Source organism: Scyliorhinus torazame, chromosome 19, assembly GCF_047496885.1.
Source record: "Scyliorhinus torazame isolate Kashiwa2021f chromosome 19, sScyTor2.1, whole genome shotgun sequence".
In the NCBI taxonomy this organism is placed as follows: Eukaryota; Metazoa; Chordata; class Chondrichthyes; order Carcharhiniformes; family Scyliorhinidae; genus Scyliorhinus; species Scyliorhinus torazame.
The window spans coordinates 106,986,432-107,014,380 of NC_092725.1; the positions used below are offsets into that span (position 1 = coordinate 106,986,432).

Here is a 27,949-nt window from a genome sequence, read left to right on the forward strand (position 1 = left end):
GGATTTTTATAAAAAGGACTAAACTTTCCGCAGTCTGCTGAACAAGTTTCTTGTTCAGAAATCACACGAGTTTGCTTCATGAGAAATATCCAAGATATTCTTTCAAGCTCCTCCCCAGTTCTGCAAAGTGTCTCTCCTCAGGACCATCCCCCCCCCCCCCCCCCCCCCTCACTCCCCGGCCCTGTGGGGGTGGTGAAGTGGGAGTTGCTGATGTTGTCCGATTGATCGCTTCGCGCGGCCCCAGAAGTTGAGTTCTGTCAGGAGCTGTGCAGAGCAGACTCCCTGCTCCCGCCAGCCAGTAGACTGTGCCTGTGAGACCCTCCTCCCTCGTCCAACTCTTGGTCCCACCCCTTCTCTCCCTCACATAGACCCCCCCCCCCCTCCCCCTCCCCACCACCAAAAAGGATTGAGTGTCACCCCTGCCACACTCCGAGCCCTCCCCCTCCACCATGCAGCACACGGGAGGCTCTGGACGGGACCTCGGCGTCTTCAACTTCACTCAATCCCACCTTCCTCCCGCAGCCTCCACCCCGGGCGCCAACCTGACCTCTGCCAACCGCAGCGACCCGTTTCGCCAGGGACGAGCGCTTGGCCAAGAGCGAGATCTCGGTGCTGGCCATTATCTTCCTGCTGGCCGTCATTGGCAACCTCACCGTGCTCCTGGCTTTGTACAAGACCAAGAAGAAGATGTCGAGGATGCACCTCTTCATCAAGCACCTGAGCCTGGCCGACCTGGCGGTGGCTGTGTTCCAGGTCCTGCCCCAGTTTTTCTGGAAGATCACCTACCGGTTCCAAGGTCCCGATGCCCTCTGCCGCATCGTCAAACACCTCCAGATCTTCGGCATGTTCGCCTCCACCTACATGATGGTGATGATGTCGGGCGGACCGCTACATCGCCATCTGCCACCCCCTGAAGACCCTGCAGCAGCCCACCCAGAGGTCCTACGCCATGATCATCAGTACCTGGGTGGGAAGCCTGCTCCTCAGCAGCCCCCAGTACTTCATCTTCGCCCTCAGAGAGATCAAGGAGGGCTCCGGGGTCTACGACTGCTGGGCGGAGTTCATCTACCCCTGGAGCATCAAGGTGTACATCACCTGGACTGCCATCGCGGTCTTTGTCATCCCCGTGCTCATCATGGTGGCGTGCTACACTTGTATCTGCTACAACATCTTCCAGAACATCAAGTACAAGACCAAAGCTGCGTCTGAAACTTCCTTCAAGAACGGCCTCATCACGTCTGGTGTCAATAACGTGAAAACCATCTCCAAAGCCAAGATCCGAACTGTGAAGATGACTCTGGTGATTGTCTTGGCTTATATTGTGTGCTGGGCTCCCTTCTTCATCGTCCAGCTGTGGTCTGTCTGGGACGAGGGGGCTCCGCAAGAAGGTATGTGCACGCTCGACATTATTGTAAAGTGCAACTTTAGATTCCTTTTGCTTTCCAGAAGTTCTCTCCCCCCACCCTTTTTTTAGGTCTCGAGACACCATGGGACTAGAATTAGATTTAGAGTCTGATACTCTTTAGAGGTTTAGAATGACATTAACTAACGTGAGTAATGGTCTCTTAAACTGAACTGAGCAACCTCACAATAGTATCGGTAATTATAATGATATTTAATCATGAACTGAGCATTACTGAAAAAGGGACATCTTGTCAAAGCTTTTTGTCTTGCACTCATCAGGTCGGATTCGCAAATCCCAATGCGTGCAAGATGCAAAGCTTCAACAATGTGTCTCTTATTTTCAACAATACTTAACCTCTGCACTACCAGGTAACTAATAAACTATCTTGTATTAAAATGTAAATAATAATATTAAAAGGCAGACCCCCCCCCCCCCCCCCTCCACTCATGCCTGTAAACTCACATTCCTGTCTGGTCTCCCAGATTCTGCCCTCAAAAAACTTGAGGTCATCCAAGATCTGTCCCGTTCACCTATTGCCCCACTGCTTACTGATCCACATTGGCTCCCTGTCAAGCAACATCGTGATTTTAAAATTCTCTTCCTCATTTTTAATGGCTGTCACCTTCCCTATCAATATGATTGCTGAGATATCTGTGCTCATCCTGTTCTGGCTTCTGGAGCACTAATGGTGGCTGCACATTCAGCCGCCTTAACCTGAAGCTCTGGTATATTCTCTCTACAATTCCCTATCTCTCTACCTCACTTTTCTCCCTGAAGACACTCCTTAAAACCTACATTCTTTGATCAAGCTTTTTGATTATCTGACCTAATATCTCTTCAAGTGGATCCCTGTCATATTTTGTTTTAGAATACACCTGTGAAGCACGTTGGGATTTTAAAATTACTTCCATAGTGCTCTATACGTTGTTCTTGATAACTCAGGTTACTAATAATTACATTTGTTTGATACCTGGGGATGAATGCCTCTTGCCTATTAATTACTTTATAGCTAGATTTTTGCCAGTGAGGATAAAGAATTTCAATTACAGTAAGAAAAAAGTTAGTGCTCTGAAGAAGAATCATATTGACTCAATGTTAATTGTGTTTCTCTCTTCACCGATGCTGTCAGACCTGTTGAGGGTTTTCCAGCATTTTCTGTTTGATTTTAGATTTCCAGCATCCATAGTAATTTGCTTTCATTTAGGTCATGTTGCATCCTTTACACTGCAGATACTGGTCCCTGCTTTGAAGCAGTGAAATCTGCTCACATAGGAGTTATCCAGTTGGCCCCTCAACAGGATTGTATTGAACCTTCAAAAAGCAGAACTCCATGCAGTGTGCTGGTGAAAATTAGTGAAGACAAGTCTGTCCTGTTGGTTCTCTATTAACAGTAAAAGTTTTAAAAATTAATTTACAGGATGGGAAATGTCACTAACAAGACCACCATTTCTCATCTCACACCTAGTGGTGCACTAAGGCAGACTTTCATCTGTTTCCTTAGTTGGTGAATGCCGGAACAGGTCGCTAGTCTGTCGCCAGAGACTTATAGCTTGTGGGGCGCTACACCATATCAAGCACAGCTGACCAGGAGTATCTCCCACTCTTACTGGTAGCACAGTGGTTAGCACTCTTGCTTCACAGCACCAGGATCCCAGGTTCGATTCCCGGCTTGGGTGACTGCTTGTGCGGAGCCTGCGCATTCTCCCCCCATCTGCATGGGTTTCCTCCGGGTGCTCCGGTTTCCTCCCACAAGTCCCAAAAGAAATACTGTTAGGTGAATTGAACATTCTCACTTCTCCCTCAGTGTACCCGAACAGGCACCGGAGTGTGGCGACTAGGAGATTTTCACAGTAACTTAATTGCAGTGTTAATGTAAGAATGCTTGTGACAATCATAAAGATTATTATTGCCATTGATATGTTGGAAGATTTTGCAGGTTGACACTCAAGCTACTTGACTGTGTTATGGGGTGGGACCTGAACCCAAAACCTCTCGCTCAGTGGCAGGGACTCTAACCACTGCACCACAAGAGCTCCTCAACATTTATTGCCCTTCCCTAATTACCCTTGAGAAGGTGGCAGTGAATCTTGAAGAAAACTGACAAGCTTACTGGGGTAGTTAAGAGTCACCCATATTGCTGGAGGTCTGTAGTTCCATAAACAGTGGACCAAATAAGGAAGACAGATTTCCTTCCCTATAAGACATTCGTGAACCAGATTGGCTTTCGCAACAATCTGCGACTTTCATAATTCCCATTACTGATGCTCCATAATAATTCAATTAAGTGAACTTAATGTTCCAGATAATTGTTTTAGATCTCTGGATTACTTATCCCGTACTATAGTTACAATGCTACCATACCCCACAAAAGGATGGCTGGGAACTTTGTGTGACTTATTTTTTAAGATGTGGAGATGCCGGCGTTGGACTGGGGTGAGCACAGTACGAAGTCTTACAACACCAGGTTAAAGTCCAACAGGTTTGTTTCGATGTCACTAGCTTTCGGAGCGCTGCTCCTTCCTCAGGTGAATCAAATGCAATTTATTTTCTGGTTGATCATAAATCACTAATGAAACCATGAACGCAAGAACAGGGGTAGCCATTCAGCCGTTCAAGCTGTTCTGTTAGATCACAGCTGAACTTCAATCCATCTCCATTTGCCTGCCTCATCTCTATATCTCTCAATACCTTTACCCATTAAAAATCTATCCATCTCTGTTTTGCGAGCCCCGATTATTTTTTAAGGTTCATAATGATGGTTCCACAGCAGTTGCAGTCCATGAGTCTCCCTCTTCTATGAAGTCTGACGCCCTCTACCAAAATTTGAAGACTGCTTCCCTCAAATAATGACCTGCACCACCCCTGGACTGTACTGGGCACAGTTTTGGTCACCTTACTTAAGGAGGGGCATACTTGTATTGGAAGAAATTCAGTGAAAGTTCACTAAGCTGATATACTGGGATGAGGGCTTTGTCTTATGAGTGGGTTGCATCTATACTCAATGGAGCTCAGAAGAACGAGGGGTGATCTTATTGAAACATACTAAAATCCTGAGGAGGCTTAACCATATAGATGCTGAGAGTGTGTTTCCCCTCACGGGGTATCTGGAATTATGGAGTACAGTTTCAAAGTAAGGAGTCTCAGACAATCCTTCGTGTTTTGGATGCTCTTTTCCAGCAAGCAGACGAAGCAAAGTTGAGTTAGTCAGACTTTTGATTGACAAGGGAGTCAAAGTCCATTGTGAGGGGGGGGGGGGGGGGGGGGGGGGGGGGTGTCGGCAGGAAAAGTGGAGTTACGGCCACAGTCAGATAGCCAGGATCTTATTGAATGGAGCAGCAGGCTTGAGGAGCTGAATGGTCTATTCCCGCTCCCATATCTTAAGTTCCAATGTTCTTATCATCAAGGCAGAACCAGCCTATGTAATCTATTAATGACTATTTGAAGGATCATTTCATATGTGCAAATAGTCTGACGATTAATATGCAATTTTTTTTGTGGTTGATCATAAATCACTAATGAAACCATGAACGCAAGAACAGGGGTAGCCATTCAGCCATTCAAGCTGTTCTGTTAGATCACAGCTGAACTTCAATCCATCTCCATTTGCCTGCCTTATCTCTATATCTCTCAATACCTTTACCCATTAAAAATCTATCCATCTCTGTTTTGCGAGCCCCGATTCCAAAAGCTTTTGGACAGAGAATTCAAGATTTCCATCACCTTTTGTGTTTTGCAAATGAAATCAGTCACATCCCAATGAATCTTTTACCAGAATCGCTGAACACAAGACTTGAAGCAAGAGACAGGAGAGCGATAACTATGATACCAATTTACAAAAACAAGGGGCAGATCGAAAACTTAAGGAATGATAAACCTATGAACTTATGCCAGTTGTGAATTAGATAACAGAGAGCATTCTGAAAGAATGGGTGTGATTTTAACACACACCTTCTGTGACAAATTGCTGGTTAAGTAGTAACCTTTGAGGCTAATATTTTAATTTTACAATTTACTGCTTCAATTAATTCATGAATGTAGCTGGCAGCAGTTAGCGTTAAGATACTTATCACTTGTAAATTTGGAGGGAAGAAGATTCATTTTCAGAGATCAACCTGTACAGATTATGTTGCATTTGAAGCAGGAAATTAAAGAAAATTCAATGAAAATTGGTAACTTAAAATAATCAGAATATTTAATAAAAAGAGAAACAACCTGTATCTCAGGAAACTGTAAGTTTATAATTTAGACACTTTGGGGTGGGATTCTCCATCCCAGCAGCCTAGTTTACTGGCACGCCCCCACCAGCAGTGGGATCCTCCATTCCAGCAGCTGGCAAATGGTGTTTCCCATTGTGGCCATTCCACACTGTCGGGAAACCCACGGGCATGGGTGCGATGCCAGTGAAGCGGAGGATCTCACCGACAGAGAATCCTGAAGAATATTCTTAACGAAGAAATCGAAGAATTACCCTTGGGTACCACCCTCATCTCTCAGTCAGAGAGTGTTCAACTCCTACTCTAGAGGCTTGAACACAGAATATACACTGCGTTCTTGGTACAAAACTGCGGAGCATTGCATACGCAGAGGTTCCGTCTTTCAAATGCAATGTTAAACTGAGGTTCTGTCTTCCCTATAGGGTGTATGTTAATAATCCCATGGCACCATTGCAAAGAAGGGCAGAGAAATTCTCCATCATTCTGGCTGATATTAACCCTTCAGATTTTCTGGTCATTATCTGGTTGCTGTTTGTGGAATCTTGCTATGCGAAAATTAGCTCATGTTTTGTACATTACAACAGTGAGCACACTCGAAAAGTAATTTATTTTCTATAAAGCACCTTGGGACACCTTGAGGTCATTACAGTTGCAAAAATAAAAGCAATTCTTTATTTTCTTCTGCATAGAAATCCATAATATTTTGAGCCTTAACTTCTTCAGAGTTCAGTGTTGGATTGCCAGTCCGCACCCGCTTACTTGTGCCAAATTTTATCAGTGGCTGTCTCGCCTGACCTTCCTGGCTAAGGCTGGATGAGATCCATGCAGCGCAGTGGGTCGCCGGGTCCAGCATCAGAGTCTAAAAGCATTGCAGCAAAGGAAGACAGGCCCCTTTTTTTTACGGCACTAGCTGCCATAATGCAGATGAGTTTATTAATAATAATATAATAATCTTTATTGTCACAAGTAGGCTTACATTAACAGTGCAATGAAGTTACTGTGAAAAGCCCCCAGTCGCCACATTCCGGCGCCTGTTCGGGTATACTGAGGGAGAATTCAGAATTCTCAGTTGGTACGGGAATTGAACCCACGCTGCTGGTCTTGTTCTGCATCACAAACCAGCTGTCTAGCCCACTGAGCTAAACCAGAGTTTAAAGGTCCCATTGAAAAAAAGCTGGCCAGGGAGAGGGTAAATGTCTAAGTTAGATAGATGGGATTTGGGGGATCAGACATTGGGGCGGATCGGATATCAGAGGGGGTGGGGGTGCTGGACATCGAGAGGACTGGGTCAGGCATCGGCGGGGGGTGGGGGGGGAGGGGGGTCAGACATCGGGGCTGGGTGGATCAGATATCATGGGTTAAGAGTTGGGTTGAGTGGAGGAGTGGTTGGGTCAGTTCAGGGAGAAAGGAATAAAAGGATATCTGATAGGCTGAGATGAAGTAGAGCCTCATGCAGGGCATGAACATATAAATGGCCTCAATGTCAACTCTTCACTTGCACCAGGACTATTAATATCATCCCTTGTCCTCACTGACTCCTGGTCAAGCAACATCTCCTTATTCGCACTGTCAAAACCGGTCTTGATTTTGAACACCTCTATCAAATTTCCTCTTAGCCATCAATGCTTTCAGGACAGCAGCCCTAGCTTCTCCAGTCTCTCCGTGTAATAGAAGTCCTACAACCCTGGTACGATTCTAGTAAAACTCTTCTGCACCCCTCCAAATCTTGACATTAGTAATAAGTTAAATGATCTTTTCTTGCATCCTAGTATCAGCAGGCAGGTCTGAGTTGCCTACTTTAATGCTGCAAACTCTTAGGTTCTCGCTCACTGATTCAAGGTAATCTAAACAGAACATTGACTGTTTGGTTCATTAAATCTTTGAGTTTTTTCACTGGTTATTGTTTACACTTTTGGTACACGATTTTCCTCTTGGCCGCTTTCTGTGTTATTAACATCTTCACAAAGATTCTGTTAATAAATTCCTTCCGGTCACTATTGATAGGACTGGAATCTTTTGCCTGAGGGTCTCATCGTTTCTGATACTATTATGGCTTGCTTTTACTACATGTCTTTGTAAAGTCACCAGGTGACCATAGGCTGCTTTCCCCAGTGAACCCTGCACTGTTGGCCTTCCTCTGCATCACAAACTAGCTGTCCAACCAATTGAGCTAAACTGGCCCCCAATTATCTTTGCAACAAGGTACAAAGTCTCTTCTTCCTTCTTAGGCAGTCCTTCAGGATTGAGGATGATTTGTTTCCACTGTGGTTCAATAGGTTCTGAGATTGATAAATAGAAGATACCTGTGCGTGATATTTTTAAAATATGTGGAGTGATGTTAATTACAGAGACTTTTATAATGAATGTCCCTTAACTTGAAATGAAAATCGCTTATTGTCACAAGTAGGCTTCAATTAAGTTACTGTGAAAAGCCCCTAGTCGCCACATTCCGGCGCCTGTTACGGGAATTGAACCATGCTGCTGGCCTGCCTTGGTCTGCTTTCAAAGCCAGCGATTTAGCCCTGTGCTAAACAGCCCCTCTGTTAAACTTCCTGGCTCTGCGGTGTTAGATTCGGGGGATACACCAATAATGTGCTGGAGAATTCCTCTTGGAGGTTCCCAGGTCAGGGTTTATGCAGTAATTGTCCAGAAGCATTAAATTCCCCTGGACAATTGTGCTATGCTGGGAATCATTCGACAAAACAATTTAAATCGCTAACTTTGGATGGTTCAGCCCATGTTACGCTACTAATCAATGTGAGAAAATTAGAAGAAATAAAGTCACTCCATAACTTCAATGTAATTGTTTGGAATACCTAGACTGAACCCCATACGTGTTCCGTCCAACACACACATCCGTACCTGCAGGGGATTCCCTACTGTCCCACTAAGCGCCCTTCCATGGTATTCTCCAACCTTAACCCCCCCCCCCCCCACCACCTCCATGAGATTCCCCACTCCACCCTCACCCCCTCGACCTGACTCCTCCCCAATCCAACCCAGTTAGATAGCCCCCCACGTGACCCAACTTAACCCAATCCATCTACCCCCCCACCCATCCAACCTGACACTCCCAACATGACCCAGCTAAATGCCCAAATACCTGGACCCAAGCCGGCTGGGCGTTTATATAGTGCTGTTTACATCCACTGGGTGTATAAGCACTTTACAGTCAATGAAGTACTTTTGCGGTGTATAGGGATATTGGAAATTAAGTAACCAATTTACACTTAGCGAAGTCCTTCAAATAATGATCATGGACAAATAACCTGCCTTTGTGATGTAAATTGAGGACACCAAGGATAACTCCTCAGCACTTCTTCAAAATAGTGCCACATGGGATCCTGTCCTTACCTACCTGAGCAGGTAGGTTATACCTCGATTTTACATCTCATCAGAAGGAAGGCACTTCCTGAAGTGTTGCTCTCCCTCGGAACATCAGCCTTGATTTTTGTGCCCTAGCCCTGAAGTGGGGCTTGCACCCAATGACTCAGAAACAAGAGAGTGCTATCAACCAAGCCTGGGCCGACACTTAACATCACAGTCGGATTTATTTAGGCTGGCTATACTTTTAGAATTGCCACAAGCTGTGGCCATTACAGGACACTTTACTGTTAAAGACTGCAATCATATCCCACACTAATCATGGGGTAAGCAGCAGCTTTAGCACACAGCATGTTAGCATTTGGCACGGTGGCACAATGGTTAGCACTACTGCCTCAGCGCCAGGGTCCCGGATTCAATTCCAACCTTGGCTGTGACTGTCTGTGTGGAGTTTGCACGTTCTCCCCATGTCTGCATGGGTTTCCTCCCATAATCCAAAGATGTGCAGGTTAGGTGGATTGATCATAATAAATTAATGTCCAAAACATTAGGTTGGGTAACGATTATAGGATGCTCTTTCGAAGGATCAGTGCAGACTCGATGGGCTGAATGGCCTCCTTCTGCACTGTAGTGATTCTATATTTCCGGGGGCTTTTGATCTATTCTGTCTAACACGCTGACTCAGATAAATTCCACGTGTTAATCTTAATCAAATCCAAGCATTAATTCCATTCGCAGTAAGTTCAGACCCATATCACAAACAATTGCAATTTGAAATATTAGGTGCATCAGTTCTTGCATGTAATGTAAGCCTTTCATTCTTCCCTTTCACCAGGTTCCCCATTTGAAATGAAAACTTTTGTACTTTTTCCAAACACAATTGAAGTCTTGTCTCATTGTGCCTAGATATATTTATTGGGTAATATTAAAAACATATTGTCTGCTCAGAATTCATACCCCAGTGCAAGTAGGAAAGAAGTTTGTATTCTGTCAACTTCATGAGCATGATTGATGGCACTGACAGTACTTTCTTGTAAAGCTTCCATTATTTTCCCAATAAATTTTTTTATCCGCTCTTAAAAGGTTGAAATTACATCATGCCAATCTTCAGTCATGTAGGAATTTGGAGCTAATTTTCAGTCAAACCAGGGTTAGTTATTTTGAAGATTCTGTTTGTGAGGTGGAAAAAATAGAGGTTGAGGCCAGCACTTAAGTGCATGTTGTTTTTAACATGGAACGAGGTACATTAAAGTAAACGTTGGAGAGGGGGAATAGGGAGGGATCACAAGTTGAGAAGAAACATTTACAACTTTGTTACTTTGGCCCTTCCCGCCAGTGAGACGTTCCAGTCCCACTGAAGACAACCCCCGCCACACCCACCCCGAACGGCATGGCATTGATTTTGCCGGGACCAGAATATTCCACTAGTGGCCAAAGGCAAGCCTCCTCCGCCGCCAGAAACCCACCGCTAGGCGGGGAGGTGGACTGGAAAATCCCAGCCTTTGTTGTCATTTTGGTTAATGTTGTAACGCCATGTGATGCGCACACATGTTGTTCTTGCAAATGTAATCCCTCCCTCGGAGGAACAAACCTTGTCATTAAGCAACGCGTATCTGATTGGCTCAAAATCGTAGCACTCTCATGTCCTAGTCAGAAAACTGTGGACTCAAATTTCCACTTGAGGAGTGCTGCATTGTCAAAGATGATGGGCAAAAAGTCTCCATTTGGGAGATCTCCTGCTCGAGGAAAATTGCAACCCACAGCCGGCCAAGCCCCCTGCCCCGCAAAGCAGTCCCCCTCTCCCCCCCCACTGCAAAGCAGCCCCCCCGCACTGCAAAGCAGCTACCCACCCTCAGATTTCCTGGGTGCCCCCCCCCCCTTCCCCCAGGTATGGAGGTGACCCGACCTGCCACCCCACAGGGACTCCCTCACTAAGAAGACCCCCCCCCCCCAGGGACTTCATGAATAGGGAGAACCAACCCAAGGACCTCCTGAATAGGGAGACCCCCCCCCCCCCAAGGACCGCATGAATAGTGAGACTGCTGCCAGGCACCCCCTAACTGAAGGAACCCCTTCACAGACCCCCTGACTAAGAGGACCCTTAACTGAAGGGATCCACAAACTAGGTGGACCCCCCACAGGAACCCCCTAACTGAAGGAGCCACCACAGGGACCTCTAACTGGAGAGACCCCTATCTGGAAGCTAACGAGCAGTCCAGACAGGGACAGTGAAAAATATTACAGCTGTAACATTTAGCTGGATGTTCAACATATCTATTCCTCGAAGGAGAGCAGCTGTGACCTGTGTTTCAACCATTCGGATCCAATAGCTACAAGTGATTCATTCCGTTCTAGTAGTGGACTGTGATTCACAGCTTCTACAAACCAGTCGCAGCCTTGATTTATTCATCTCTCTTCATGGATGAGTGACTCTAAGTGCTGAAATCCTAATATTTACAAATATCAACCACATCAAAGAGCGGTAAATGCATTGCAATCATACACTTGAGTGATTGGAATGCACTTAGTGACTGGAATCACGGAAGACCAGAGGATAGGGTGCCAACCCACTAAATGGATGCAAATGGGTCATTAAGACATATTTTCATTCATCTATATCCTCCTGCTGGCGTGCAGTCGTGAACTTCGACCCCGGCGGCGGCGGCGGGTCAGAGCATTCGGGCGCAGATCCCAATTTCCCCTGACTCCCGATTCTCCGTCCCATCAGGAAATGTGGGGCGGGGTTCTCCGCCCCGCCACATTTCTGCCCTGACCGGCCGGCAGGATTCTCCGTTACTCCAGCCGGTCAATGGGCTTTCCCATTGTGGGGCAGCCCCACGCCGTCGGGAATCCCCCGGGCGCCGGCATCACGGTAAATCACGCCAAGGAGAATCCGGCCTGTGTTGTGGGCGTCCCGGGATGGAGAATCACAACTATATCTTTCAGATGAACTGTCTGCCTGTTCTGGATCTGAACAATCCTGTGGCAGTATTGTAAGAAGACCTCCTTGTGTCCTGCCAATATAAATCCCTCAACTAGCAACACCGGATTAGCTGAGCCTTTCATTGTTCCTGGGGTCTTGCTGTGCAAAGTGACTGCTGCAATTGTCTATATATTAACTGCAAATGCATTTTAAGCTCTGAAGCATGTTGAGATGTTTTGAGACGTTGCTAATGAATGTAGGTTTTCTCTGATAACCACATTCACTTGCATGAAGGTTTAATTCCAAATGCTAATCTTTGCTTTGCTTTATACATATAGGCCACATATGTGAATCGTCTCCTGACATCTGCATTACTTCACTACCACATTGGATTTGTCCACATGTGCAGTTGTATGACTTGAAAATTAACAAAATATATAACTAACCAAGAGATTTGATTTCTATAAAAGCCATTCCAAGGGTTAAATTTGCACTTATGCAAACTAATTACTGAGTTAGTCTATATTTTGTACATGGAATAAAAAACAAGCCAGACTGAAGGAGAAACAGCACATTGAAGCCCCTGTCAATTCAATGGAACTTTTGGAATGGTTTCTGCCACGCCAGTCTTTAATTGCCTCCGTCTTCCCGTCTATGTCAAATAGAGAAAGAAGAGCATTTTTATCAGATTGTACACATCGTTTGGTGCGTCTACTGAGCACAGGCACTCTCTTTAAGTTTTTTTCTACCCTGAAGGTATCAACTGATGACTGGAATTCTCCAATTCCAAGACAGGATTCTCAGTCCGTTCACGGCAGACGGACTCTCCGTGAATGGGAGATTTGGCCGTGTGCCAAATTCTCCGTCCTCGCTAGCAGCAGAGCCCATGGGAATTGGAGAGTCCGGGCCACAGGAGGCGGGATTCTCCGGCTGCGTTTGCCTGGCAGCCAGAGAATCCCGGCCAAGGTCAAAGGATTTTTCCATTATCAGGGTCTCGCCCGTGGCGTTCTTGAGGCAAGCAGGGTGGAAGAATCCAGCCCTATGTTTCACTCAATTGACCATCAGTTCTCGGTGAACATTTAAGGTGAATATCAACCTTGGGACTGTTTAGCACAGGGCAAAATCGCTGGCTTTGAAAGCAGACCAAGGCAAGCCAGCAATATGGTTCAATTCCTGTAACAGCCTCCCCGAACAGGAATGTGGCGACTAGGGGCTTTTCACAGTAACTTAATTTGAAGCCTACTTGTGACAATAAGCGATTTTCGTTTCATTTTTCATTTCATCTCACCAGTCCTCATCTAAATCCACGCACTTGCATTTTCAGTAGTAGTCACAGTTGAGTGATTATGAATGGGAACGTTACCATTTGAATCTTGAAGCCAATTTCATATTCCTTTCCTTTCTCCCTCACTGAGATAGGAGGTGGGATTCTCCGGTCACAGAAATCAGGGGCGAAATTCTCCCCCAACGGCGGCATGTCCGCCGACTGGCGCCAAAGCCGGCGCCAATCAGACGGGCATCGCGCCGGCCCAAAGGTACGGAAGGCTCCGCATCTTTGGCGGCCTAGCCCCAACATTGAGGGGCTAGGCCGACGCCGGAGGGATTTCCGTCCCGCCAGCTGGCGGAAATGGCGTTTGTTTCCCCGCCAGCTGGCGCGGAAATGCGGCGCATGCGCGGGAGCGTCAGCGGCCGCTGTCAGTTTCCCGCGCATGCGCAGTGGAGGGAGTCTCTTCTGCCTCCGCCATGGTGGAGACCGTGGCAGAGGCGGAAGGGAAAGAGTGCCCCCACGGCACAGGCCCGCCCGCGGATCGGTGGGCCCCGATCGCGGGCCAGGCCACCGTGGGGGCACCCCCCGGGGTCAGATCGCCCCGCGCCCCCCCCAGGACCCCGGAGCCCGCCCGCGCCGCCTGGTCCCGCCGGTAAATACCAGGTTTGATTTACGCCGGCGGGACAGGCAATTTCTGGGCGGGACTTCGGCCCATCCGGGCCGGAGAATCCAGCGGGGGGTCCCGCCAACCGGCGCGGCCGGTTTCCCGCCCCCGCCCAATCTCCGGGAGCGGAGACTTCGGCGGGGGCGGGGACGGGATTCACGGCGGCCAACGGCCATTCTCCGACCCGGCGGGGGTCGGAGAATGACGCCCCAGATTCGGCGACCGGCCGCAAAATCCTCATTTGCACTGAAATCGGGGGGGGGTCACCACTTATGTGATGCTCAAAAATGGAATACTCGAACGACGCACGGCCTCAGGACGTCACCTGAGGCCCTCCACCGATGTTCTGCCCCCGATGGGCCGAGTTTCCGATGACACAGAACACGTTTCCTTTTTTTCCCGTGGCGGCTGCGTCCAATGGTACCACAGTAGGGGAGGGGGGGCGGGGGGGGGGGGGGGGGGGGGGGGGGCGGGGGGGGGGAGCTGTTCCACTGGCAGGGGGGCCTTCGACAGGGGCTGTGGGGACTGGTGGGGGGTGGTCCGGGGGTGACGACGCTGGTTACAGGGCGTAGTTTCTGGCAGGCCGGATCCACACGTGGCCGGCGCCCTGTTGCACGGCGCGGCCGCTGCTGTGCGCATGTGCGGCCACAGACCCGGCAATTCTCCAGCCATATAGCAGGTAAAGCGAGGGGCTTTACGCTGCACGGCTGTTAGCACACCCCCCCCCCCCCGCAACCGGACGGACGATCGGTGCAGCTTTTGAGCCATTTTTTTCTGGTGTAAAAGGTCACTGATCCCACGCCGGCGTCAGCACTTAGTCTGCAAATCGGAGAATCCAGCCCAGGGTTTCGGAGCAGCCCCAGGGAGAACAGACAAGTTAATATTTACGGTTTGGACCCTTCAGCTGAAGTGCTCAAACCTGAAATGTGAACTTGTGCCTTTCTCTGCACAGAGACTAGGGGTGGGATTCTTCATTTGTCGACGCTGAAATCACAAAGCGGGATTGGGCAGAGAAAAGGTTCCGACTCCAAAATCACGGTGGGCGGCGATTTAACGCCAAATCGCAATTCGCCGTCACCTCGACAGTGGCACCGATGCGTACTGGAATGCACATACAGTAAACAACGTTCCCATATCATTCGTGGGTCCGACCCAGTATTTTCCCAGGCCTCCATATCCTGGGCGGCACAGTGGTTAGCCTCACAGCTCCAGCATCCCAGGTTCAATTCCCAGCTTGGGCCACTGTCTGTGCGGAGTCTGCACGTTCTCCCCGTGCCTGCGTGGGTTTCCTCCGGATGCTCCAGTTTCCTCCCACTGTCCAAAGATGTGCAGGTTAGGTGGATTGGCCATGCTAAATTGCCCTTAGTGTCCAAAACGGATAGGTGGGGTTACTGGGTTGGGATAGGGTAGAGATGTGGGCTTAGGTGGGGTGCTCTTTCCAAGGGCCGGTGCAGACCTGATGGGCCAGGTGGCCTCCTTCTGCACTGTAAAGTCTAGATTCTATGATTCGATGATTCTCCTCCTCTTTTGGGAAGAGTTCCCGATGGCACAGTTCTCTTGTGCTTTTAAAAATCATGAAATGGATGTGGTGGCTGATGAAGGAGAGAGAAAGGAGGTAGGACAAGGAGAGGAGTGACTATAGGCTGCCGAGCTGGACACTTGCCGGACTAGCTGGGGTAAGGAGGGGCACCACTTGGGCCGGGAAAGGGAGGGGGTGACGGAGGTGCAGATCGATTTGCCGGGGTGACCCCCCCCCTGGGACTGGGGCGGTGCCCAGGAATGGACCGCCATTACCACGGCGATCTTGCTGCGCACCCCACCTTGGCCCCTGGTTCTGCAGACTGACTACGGCAGTCTGGGTGCCCCTATCTCCCACCCTGACACCCCACCCTCTGCCATACCCCCTCCCCCCACCCGGCCGCCACCCGCATGCGGCCCACCCAGGGATATACCCACATTAGCCCCTGCGGGGGCTGCGGAACATACCCCTGGCAAGGGCAGTGCTAACCGACGGTACCCCTGGCATCAGGGATGGGCTCCAGGGCCAGACGCCACCACGGTGCCATCCACCGATGGGGCCAGCGGTGTGCGGATGGGGGCGGGAGGGACATGCGGGGGCAGAGCCCGCAGTGCCAGCCAGGGGAACCGGGTTGAGCCCAGGAGTACGCACCATACTGACATGTCAGCCTTCCACCCTCTGCAGACAATGGATACTGGAATTCAACCAGCAATGGTAGACCTTCCTGTTAGTCGCCACAGCCCTGGGGAATGCCCTGCGGGACAAGCTGGCGCTGCTCGAGGAGGAGGAGGAAGCTGCAGCAGCGGAGCGGGCAGCAGTGGAACGTGCCACAGAGGGACCGTGGCAGCCGCCCAGGATGGAGAGCTAGTTGCGCAACAGGCCAAGGAGGAGGAGGTGCCAATGAGGCGCAGCATGAGGCCTCGTTTGTACCGGCGCCGTCTGCCATTCGAGGACCCCCCCCCCCCCCACGCCTATTCACCCCTGCGCTCCTGAGGAGGTTGTGCAGTTTCTCCCAGCACTGGTGACCGGTCCGGACAGTGTTGATGGTGGCACTGACCGCCTCTGCCACCTGTGCCCAGGCATGACAAACAGCGGCAGCTGGCAGCCTCCTTCCCGGGCCGGGGTACAGGGTCACCATCCTTTCCTCCACAGCGTCCAGGAGGGTCTCCAGCTCGGTGTTGGTGAAACGGGGTGCCACTCTCCTTGCTGCCACCTTGTTGGCCGGGATGGTGTGTGTGGGGAGTGAAGTGTGTATATGCGGCTGCAACTTGTCAGCCTCCTATGTGTCAATTACAAACCCGGCAAATCCGGCACAGTTTCTCATTAGAATGGGGCTGTTTAATGGGGCTGTTTAGCACAGGGCTAAATCGCTGGCTTTGAAAGCAGACCAAGGCAAGCCAGCAGCACGGTTCCATTCCCGTAGCAGCCTCCCCGAACAGGCTCTGGAATGTGGCGACTAGGGGCTTTTCACCGTAACTTCATTGAAGCCTACTTGTGACAAGAAGTGATTTTCATTATAATCAATTGTGTTCCACCTGCCACCAGTGCTAGCCCCTTAACAAAGAACAAAGAAAATTACAGCACAGGAACAGGCCCTTCGGCCCTCCCAGCCTGCACCGATCCAAATCCTTTATCTAAACCTGTCTTCTATTTTCCAAGGATCTACTTCCCTCTGTTCCTCACCCGTTCATATATCTGTCTAGATGCATCTTAAATGATGCTATTGTGCCCGCCTCTACCACCTCCGCTGGCAAAGCGTTCCAGGCACCCACCACCCTCTGCATAAAAAACATTCCAGGCACATCGCCCTTAAACTTTCCCCCTCTCACCTTGAAATCGTGACCCCTTGTAATTGACACCCACACTCTTGGAAAAAGCTTGTTGCTATCCACCCTGTCCATACCTCTCATAATTTTGTAGACCTCAATCAGATCCCCCCTCAACCTCCGTCTTTCGAATGAAAACAATTCTAATCTACTCAACCTTTCTTCATAGCTGGCGCGCTCCACCAGGCAACATCCTGGCGAACCTCCTCTGCACCCTCTCGAAAGCATCCACATCCTTCTGGTAATGTGGTGACCAGAACTGCACGCAGCATTCCAAATGTGGCCTAACCAAAGTCCTATACAACTGTAACATGACCTGCCGACTCTTGTGCTCAATACCACGTCCGATGAATGTAAGCATGCTGTATGCCTTCTTGACCACTCTATCGACCTGCATTGCCACCTTCAGGGTACAATGGACCTGAACTCCCAGATCTCTCTGTACATCAATTTTCCCCAGGACTCCTCCATTGACCGTATAGTCCACTCTTGAATTAGATCTTCCAAAATGCATCACCTCGCATTTGCCTGGATTGAACTCCACCTGCTATTTCTCTGCCCAACTCTCCAATCTATCTATATTTTGCTGCATTCTCTGACAGTCCTCCTCGCTATCTGCAACTCCACCAATCTTAGTATCATCTGCAAACTTGCTAATCAGACCACCTATACCTTCGTCCAGATCATTTATGTATATCACAAACAACAGTGGTCTGAGCACGGATCCCTGTGGAACACCACTAGTCACCTTTCTCCATTTTGAGACACTCCCTTCCACCACTACTCTCTGTCTCCTGTTGCCCAGCCAGTTCTTTATCCATCTAGCTAGTACACCCTGAACCCCATACGACTTCACTTTTTCCATCAACCAGCCATGGGAAACTTTATCAAACGCCTTACTGAAGTCCATGTATATGACATCTACAGCCCTTCCCTCATCAATTAACTTTGTCACTTCCTCAAAGAATTCTATTAGGTCTGTAAGACATGACCTTCCCTACACAAAACCATGCTGCCTATCACTGATAAGTCTATTTTCTTCCAAATGTGAATAGATCCTATCCCTCAGTATCTTCTCCAACAGTTTGCCTACCACCGACGTCAAGCTCACAGGTCTATAATTCCCTGGGTTATCCCTGCTACCCTTGTTAAACAAAGGGACAACATTAGCAATTTTCCAGTCCTCCGGGACCTCATACGTGCTCAAGGATGCTGCAAAGATATCTGTTAAGGCCCCAGCTATTTCGTCCCTCGCTTCTCTCAGTAACCTGGGGTAGATCCCATCCGGACCTGGGGACTTGTCCACCTTAATGCCTTTTAGAATACCCAAAACTTCCCTCTTCCTTATGCTGACTTGACCTAGAGTATTTAAACATCCATCCCTAGCCTCAACATCCGTCATGTCCCTCTCCTTGGTGAAAACCGATGCAAAGTACTCATTAAGAATCTCTCCCATTTCCTCTGACTCCACGCATAAATTCCCTCTTTTGTCTTTGAGTGGGCCAATCCTTTCTCTCGTTACCCTCTTGCTCCTTATATACGAATAAAAGGCTTTGGGATTTTCCTCAACCCTGTTAGCCAAAGATATTTCATGACTCCTTTTAGCCTTCTTTATTGCGCGTTTGAGATTTGTCCTACTTCCCGATATTCCTCCAAAGCTTCATCAGTTTCATCGATCTTATGTATGCTTCCTTTTTCATCTTAGCTAGACTCACAATTCCACCCGTCATCCATGGTTCCCTAATCTTGCCATTTCTATCCCGCATTTTCACAGGGACATGTCTGTCCTGCACTCTAATCAACCTTTCCTTAAAAGACTCCCACATTTCAAATGTGGATTTACCCTGAAACAGCTGCTCCCAATCCACATTCCCTAGCTCCTGCTGAATTTTGTTAAACTTGGCCTTTCCCTAATTTAGCACTCTTCCTTTAGGACCACTCTCGTCTTTGTCCATGAGTACTCTAAAACTTACGGAATTGTGATCGCTAATTCCCAAAGTAATCACCGACTGAAACTTCAACCACCTGGCTGGGATCATTCCCCAATACCAGTTCCAGTATGGCCCCTTCTTGAGTTGGACTATTTACATACTGCTCTAAAAAACTCTCCTGGATGCTCCTTAGAAATTCTGCTCCATCTAATTTTGTGAACGAGAGTCCACCTGCAAGCTTCGCGTAGAGATCCTCTATGCGAGGCATTGGATATCGGTCGAGTCGGGAAGCCGTATTCACTGTAAGTTTATAGTCGTCACACAAGCAAACTGTGGCTTCATTACAGGTACAATTGGTGCTGCCCAGTCAGCAAAACGGACGGGCCTGATAATACCCAAACTCTCCAAACGAGTGAGCTCCCCTTCTACCTTCTCGAGCAAGGCATAAGGCACCGGGCGCGCCCGGAAATAGCGCGGCGTGGCTCCTGATTCGACTTGGATACGGGCTACGGCCCCTTTTATTTTCCCCAAACCAAGCTGGAATACATCTGGGTATCGTCCTAGCAACTCAGTCAACCCTTCAAAAACTGTTTGGAGGATGTGCTGCCATTGCAACCGCAAATGGCGCAACCAGTCCCGACCCAACAGGCTGGGCCCATGGCCGCGCACCACGATAAGTGGTAAACGCCCCTCTTGGCGTCCATAGACAACAGGGGTCATTGTAGTTCCTGCAATGCCCAGTGGTTCCCCCGTGTCGGTGGCCAACCTGGCCTGTGAGTCGGTTAATGTAAGGGTCTGTATACCCTGCTTGATGCCGTCGAATGTCCTCTGGGCGATCACGGAGACCGCTGCGCCAGTATCCAACTCCATCTCAAGCGGGTGGCCATTGACCCGTACTGTCACCTTAATGGGGGCCACACGGGAAGCTGCCACACAATGCAGCTACAGGCAGTCGTCCTCCGTCTCCAAGTCCTCAGGAGTAGTCGCCGCAGGTTCATCCACATGGAAAGTACGGCCTCTGGGCTGGTCCCAGTTACGGCCCCTGGGCTGGTCCCAGTTTCGGTCGGAACAACGGCGCCTCTGGCACCCCCAGGACCGCCGTCCGCGACGGGGTCGGCGCCTACAAGTCTGACACGAACATGGCTCCTTATCCATTGGCTCTGGAGAAGGCTCCCTTCGGGGAGGAATGTCCGACGGCCACTGGCGTCGGTCCGGACGTTGCCTCGCCCAAGGTACCGCAGGAGTGCGGGGGGACGTTTTCGGACGGAAGGGGTTGCGCCCCAACGCATGCACTTCCATTCCCTGTAGCTCCTGTACTCCTCGCTCTGCGCTCTCTCGGGCCAATACTATTTGAATGGCCTGTTGAAAAGTCAATGTTGGCTCCGCTAACAACTTTCTCTGGGTGGCCGCATTGTTAATACCGCAAACCAAATGGTCGCGTAACATTTCTGACAAGGTCTCACCATAGTCACAGTACTCCGCAATCCTGCGTAGCCTGGATAGAAAATCGGCAAGGGATTCTCCAGGGGTCCTCTCAGCGGTATTAAACCGGTAACGCTGGACTATCGTGGACGGGGTTGGGTTAAAATGTTGCCCCACTATATTCACAAGTTCATCAAACGTTTTGGTGTCCGGCGCAGCTGGGTACGTAAGGCTCCTAATCACCCCAAACATATGCGGGCAGCAGGCGGTGAGCAATATGACCACCTGGCGCTCGTTTTCGGTGATATTGTTTGCCCGGAAATAGTAACGCATCCGTTGTGTGTACTGGTTCCAGCTTTCCAGCGCAGCATCAAAAACATCCAAACGTCCGTACAGAGGCATGGTATAATAGAAAACAACTTCCAACCTGTATCCAACAAAAATCCAGGGAGGTGGCTTCAGCAGTGTAGACAGCTATTCACTTTAACCTTCGTCGCCAGTTTTGTAAGGGCCACGAAGAATCCAGCACAAGGTTTAAGGATACAAAGTAATAACATTTATTTACTATAACATATATACATAACAGTAGCAGTAACTTCCCTTGCTACATACTCCTTCCTGCTGGTTCCTGAACTGGCCAGCTTTATTTATACTAGGAGTTTACTAATGGTTTCTCCGCCCCCTCATTGGGGAAGCTCATACTCCCACAGGATTGTGGGATAGTCATTAGTCCCCAGCCAATGGTAAGTTGGCAGGTTATAACACCTAGCTACTGCTAATTGGAGCACTTTCCTTACTAGCCAATCAGGTCACTGCTTTGCTGTGATGTCACTCTTCAAGGTAATTTTTTCAAGTTTCTAAAGAGGAAATCTTACCTTCCCGACAGACCCCTGGCCACTGCTCCCGCAGAAAATCTGAAGGCCGCTTCTCCGGCAGCTGTGTCCCCGCCGCTCTCCTTGTGCTCTTTTTTCCTGTGTCCCGCCGCTCTCCTCGCGCTCTTTTATCCTGTGTCCCCGCTGCTCTCCTCGCGCTCTTTCATCCTGTGTCCCCACAGCTTTCCTCGCGCTCTTTTATCCAGTGTCCCCGCCACTCTCCTTGCGCTCTTTCACTGTGTCCCCGCTGCTCTCCTCGCGCTCTTTTATCCTGTGTCCCCGCTGCTCTCCTCACACTCTTTCACTGAGTCTCCATTGCTCTCCTCGCGCTCTTTCACTAAGTCTCCACCGCTCTCCTTGCGCTCTTTCACTGAGTCCCCGCCGCTCTCCTCACGCTCTTTCATCAGCAGTCACTCTGTCCTCACTCTGACCGGATTCAGCTGGAAACTCCCAACAGTAAGTTTTTTTTAAAAATTACTCCCCTTCTCAGCAAGCATTCACTCAGCAACCACTGCGCCCTGCTCGATAACACCTCAGGGAAAAGAAAAACTAATTGCCAGTCACCAGCCAATCACTTACCTGCAGGCTGTGACGTCATGGTTCAAGTTCTTTCTACTTCTACCTGCCCTCGAGTCTCCCTCTTGATCTTTACTCGGCTGGGATCCTGACAGTGATTGTCTTTTTTTTTTGGTTAGAGAGGAGGGAAACACTGGAGAACTGTTTCGGGTTTAACTGTCACTTGACAACAGCTTCTCCACAAACCACCTTCAAGATACGGTGACCGCAATGGACTGATGCAAATTTTCCCTGCAACAGCCAATAGCCAATTAACGGTAGTGAAATCGGTCCAGGTGTGGTGCCAGTTTTTCTGTCAATCTTTGTTGATTCGTAATAACTTTCTTAGTTTCTTTAATTTTAATTTAATTTAATTATCTTTATTGCCACAAGTTGGTTTACATTAACACTGCAATGAAGTTACTGTGAAAAGCCCCTAGTTGCCACATTCAGGTGCCTGTTCGGTACACAGAGGGAGAATTCAGAATGTCCAAATTAGTAACAGCACGTCTGAAACCGGAGCACCTGGAGGAAACCCACGTAAACACGGGAAAAACATGCAGACTCCACATAGACAGTGACCCAAGCCGGGAATCGAACTTGGGACCCTGGTGCTGTGAAGTAACAGTGCTACCCACTGCGCTACCATGCCAGCCATCGTGTTCAGCAAAACGGAGTGTGCCTCCAGGAATTTGTTCACACCACCTTGTTTTGTAGTCAGACTGAGCTCTGATTCCAGATTTAGGCTATATTGAGACGGTATCTCCTGTACTGGTGCGAAATGAAACTATTTCACACAGAATCTGCAGCCGTAACGTTAATGCCATTTTACAAAAACAATTGCTGTCACTTGAAAGCATAAATGGGAACTTAAACCTTCTTTTCCTGTTATCTGATCATGCGTGGTTCAGTTTGCATCATCTTCAAGATGCACTGCAGCAACTTGGCAAGCTTCTCTCTGCAGCGCCATCCAAACCCACGACCTCTACTTCCTAGTAGAACAAGAGCAAGTTCCTCTTTAAGTCGCTCACAGTTCTGACTTGGGAATATATTGCCATCCCTTCACTGTTGCTGGGTCAAAATCCTGGAACTCCCTCCCTAACGGCACTATGGGTGTGCCTACACCACATGTTCTGCAGGGTCCATCACCACCTTCTCAAGGGCAATTAGGGATGAGGCAATAAATGCTGGCCTTGCCCATGACCCTCACGCCATAAATGAACAAAAAGTTGCATCAGAAGTTCTGTTTTTGCTTCTATAATTTGTTTCTGAGTTTGATGCATGCCGCTCAATAAATGGTCCGAGCAACAGATATAATGATAAAGGGACAAATTAAATGGTGCCTATCTCTTCCAGCCTGTTAATATCCCAATTGTGTGACATCCCAAGGAAAGCTCAATAACCTTTGCCACTGTGCTTTTCTGATTCTACAGACACAGTATTCACTCTCACCATACTGCTCGCAAGTCTGAACAGTTGCTGCAACCCATGGATCTACATGTTCTTCAGTGGCCACCTCCTCAGCGACATTGCCCATTTTTCCCCCTGCTGCCACAAAATTACCCAGAAGCTGAAGAAGGAGGATTCGGAAACCAGCATCAAGAGGCACACCCTCCTGACAAAGGTCAGCCACAGGAGCCCTACATTCAGCTTGCACAACTGGAAGGACAATGACACATCCCTCCACTCATTCCACCCTATGCCAGAGACCTGAGGCCATGCGTTTGTTGATTAGTTTCCTCTTTACCCCCATTAAAATTGTATATATCATCTTTAAATGCACTGCCATTGAGATGTTGGTCAATGACCAGATTATCCAAAGCTTACTCTTACATACATAGTGCTTTAGTAATCCAAGCGCAGGTAATAAGTTCATGACATGGACTGAGCCTTAGGCATCACAAAGTAATGCAATCACACTCCAAAAGCATCGCATTTATTTTTGTTTACTTTTTTTTGGTAAGATAAAATGCTCAGTCTTGAACCTGTTGGTGGATCGCGGTGATCAGCAAGCGTTCCATGGGATGTGGGTATCACTGACAAGGTCAGCATTTATTGTCCATCCCTAATTGCCCTTGAACTGAGTGGCTTGTTAGAACTCTTCAGAGGGCAATTAGAAATCAACCACATTGCTGTGGGTCTGGAGTCACATAGAATCATAGAACATTTACAGTGCAGAAAGAGACCACTTGGCCCACTGCTTTTGTGCTGGCTGAAACTCGAGCCACTCAGCCTGAATCTGCTTTCCAGAATTCGGTCCATAATCCCACTTTCCAGAATTTTGTCCTTAACCCTGCAGGGTGCAGCACTTGAGGTGCGCACCCAGACAACCTTTTAAATGATCTGAGGGCTTCTGTCTCTACTACCCTTTCAGGCAGTGAGTTTGAGACCCCCACAACCCTCTAGATGAAAAGGATTTTCCTCACTTGCCCTCTAATCTTTCTACCAATCATTTAAAATGCTAAATGAAATAGGCCCTTCCCATCCACTCTATTCAGGATCCCTCACTATTCTGTACATCTCAATCAAATCTCTGCTCAGCCTCCTCCCTTCCAAGGGGAACAACCCCAACCTATACGATCTCTCCTCATTGTTGTAATTTTCCATTCCTGGCAACATCTTAGTAAATCTCCTCTGTACCCTCTTGAATGTAATTACATCCTTTCTGTAATGAGGTGACCAGAACTGCACACAGTACCCAAGTTGTGACCTAACTAACATTTTATACACGTCCAGCATAACCACGCTGCTCATATTCTAACACTTGGCTGATAAATGTAAGCATTCCATTTGCATTCTTAACCACCATATTATCCTGTCCTGCTACCTTCAGGGATCTGTGGACATGTCGGATAGACCAAGCAAGGACATTACTGAATCAAATGGGTTTGTAAACAACAATCAATTACCGGGGGTGGGGGTGGGTGGAATTTGAACCCATGCCACCACAGAATTAGCCTGGGCATCCAGATTACTAGTTCAGTGACGTTACCACTTTGCCACGGCTTGTCAAATGAATAGTAGATTAATTTTACATCTGCATGTTAAACAGCGAAACTTGCACAGCACGGAATTTCATTTAATCAAATACACACTGAAGGGACATTTTAAGAATTTGGAGTATAATTATTCCCAAACGCCTGCAGAATCAGCTGTCAATATAGTCCGATAGTCTATCTTTTTAAAATTCTTTCATCGGATGTAGGAGTCACTGGCAAGGGCAGAATTTGCTGCCTATCCCTAAATGCCCTTGAACTGAGGGGCTAGCTAGGCCACTTCAGAGGGTAATTCAGAGTTAACCACAATAGGGGCTGGTTTAGCACAGTGGGCTAAACAGCTGGCTTGTAATGCAGAACAATGCCAGCAGCGCGGGTTCAATTCCCGTACCAGCCTTCCCGAATAGGTGCTGGAATGTGGCGATTAGGGACTTTTCACAGTAACTTCATTGAAGCCTACTTATGACAATAAGTGATTATTATTATGATTATTAATTAGTAACAAATGGAAATCTATAAAAACCCTCAGATGAAAGATATTTGATTCAAATATTCAAACACCTCAATTTGTAATCATGTTGGATTATTCTGTTAAGCTGTGAATAACTAAAGAAGCATGCCATGCTTTCCCTTAAAATATTTCTTCTACTTTCCTTCCCGCCCCCCCCCACCCCCCAACATTCAGAATCAATGACAACCTACCAGCACCTCGCCCAGTGGAGTTCATCAAGTGTGACCCTGGACCATGATTGTTGGCCGTCTATTCCAGTATGATGTGATTAATGGCAACTTCCAACATTCCCAAACACAGGCATTCCATTGGTTATCATAGGATATTGCGTCACTAGATAATGATTACAAAGAAGAACCCCAGCTGATTTAATCCCTATCGCCCACTTCCCAGACTATTGAGGTCAATCGTAGAACCATCATTCTACTCTCGCTGCAACCAACTATCCCGGTACAGACCAAAATTCAAATCACCTTTTGGCTCAGTATTAAAAGGTACAGTGCATTTACTTATGGAGATTTTGTATACTATGGGAAGCTTTAATTTGTGTATTTTAAGGTTCACCACAGCAATGATGAATGTAAACAGGTATTGCTGATAATCTCTGTGGATTTCAAAGTTGTTATCAAGTTGGTCTCGCCAATTGACTACCAGTTAGTTGCATTGATAAGACTGGTTTCCCTCCTGAGTATAACTTGGAGTATGTGGCTCCACAGCTAGTACAGCAGCAGTCTACACTCTCAGCTTCTACTGTATTGGCTTAGACTGCCAACCAAATCTCCACACTGTCGTTTAACTTTGTGTACCCTCCTGTGTACTCTGTGTAGCAAGGGTGGAGGCTGATTGTAAAAGATGAAAGATGAGCTACAAAGAAGTCTAAATATAAAGTCTGAGAATGGAAAATGCACACCTTCCAGAGGAGCATGATCCAATCTTTGGGAGCAAACTAAAAGAAAACCAGTAAGATTTATGTAAAGTGGAGGGCAAATGACCTCCTTCAAAAGCATTGCTGCAAAGGCAACAAAGTAATTGACGAGGGAGAAACCTGAGGAATAGACTGGGAGAAGACACCTGGTAGGCACAGAAAATGACAGGTTTGAAAATGACTGACTCGTAAGGGAAAAAAAACGGCAGTAAAAATATGGGGCTTGGATGTCAGTAAGGATATGATCGAGTGTGACTGAAAAGTGTAAATACATAGTTATGCTGGGATGAATGACAGATATGAGAAAAATACTCCTATTTAATAAAGTAGTAGCATTATGACCCAGTTGATCTGGCCGCCAGGATACGATATGATACAAAGCAGAATGCTGCTTTGCTCCAGATCTCCTTTGTCCTAATGGGGGAGATGCTAGTCAGAGACTAGAGGTAAAGAGACTGGAAATAGACAGATCGGCCGGTAGCACTTCCTCTTTGGTCATTTAGAGTAACGTTACAGGAGACCTGCGTATAGATTCTCACAACCTGGTCATGATAGGAACAGGAAATGTATGGCACAGAAGAAGGCCACTCGGCCATCATGTCGCTGCCAGAATATATGGGACAAACATTTAAGAGGGACAAGGAAGGAAATATTTTTGAAATAACGTAAGAAAATAAGAACAAAAATGTACATGTGTTTGTGTGCCTGTGTGTGCCTGTGTTTGTATGTGTGCGTTTGTGTGAATTTGTTTGTGTGTCTGTGTGTGTGAATGTATCTGTCTGTTTGTGTGTCTGTATGGGTGTGTCTGTGTGTGTGAATGTGTCTATGTTTGGGTCTGTTTGTGTGGGTCTGTATGGGTGTGTGTGTGAATGTGTCTATGTCTATGCCTGTGTGTGTGTGTCTATATGTGTGTGTCTGTATGGGTGTGCAAATGTGTCTATGTCTGTGTTTGTGTGTGAATGTGTCAATGTCTATGTCTGTGAATGTGTATTTGTGTATGTGCGAGTATGTCTCTGTGTGTGTGGGTGTGCCTGTATGTGTGTGAGTCCGTGTGGGTGTGTCTCTGTGTGTGTGAATGTGTCAATGTCTACGTTTGTGTCTATGTGTGTGGCTGTCTGCGTGTGTATGTGCCTCTGTGTGTATGTGCGTGTTTCTGCTTGTCAACAGTTAACTCTCACTTGCTTCTTTCATATCACCAAAAAGTTGTATTGCATCTCCACACAGCCCTTAGAAGCTATGTAAATACATCGGAAGCATAATAGTGACACAAAGTTCCCAAATAAAATATATTTAATGTTTTACTGTAAGATATAAATATGTTAAGTATATACCCCCTTAAAGCTTTAATTTGCCCAGATTCCTCCTACCTGCCCCCCCCCCCCCACCCCAATCCTGTTGCCCATTATCACCCTACACTTGCCTCTATGGGAAAACATGTGTTTAAGTGAATCATTTTGGAATTCATTCTTTAAGCTGCCTTTAGACATCTGGATATTGTAAATAAAGTTCAAGTTTAAGAACAATTGATCTTGGAGTTTTTTTCTGTTGATATTTAATGACGGTGAATAAAAAATATTTATTTGATTTTGTCTGTG

General features: G+C 47.7%; 1 protein-coding gene across 1 annotated transcript; it reads left to right on the top strand.

Moving 5' to 3' along the window:
- The first annotated feature begins 441 nt into the window (after positions 1-441).
- avpr1aa (arginine vasopressin receptor 1Aa) lies at positions 442-27,949 on the top strand. Its single transcript, XM_072485020.1, is given in 4 exon segments — positions 442-569; positions 571-879; positions 881-1,388; positions 23,356-27,949. Coding segments are annotated over 4 exon segments (1,218 nt in total). The 5' UTR covers positions 442-449; the 3' UTR covers positions 23,637-27,949.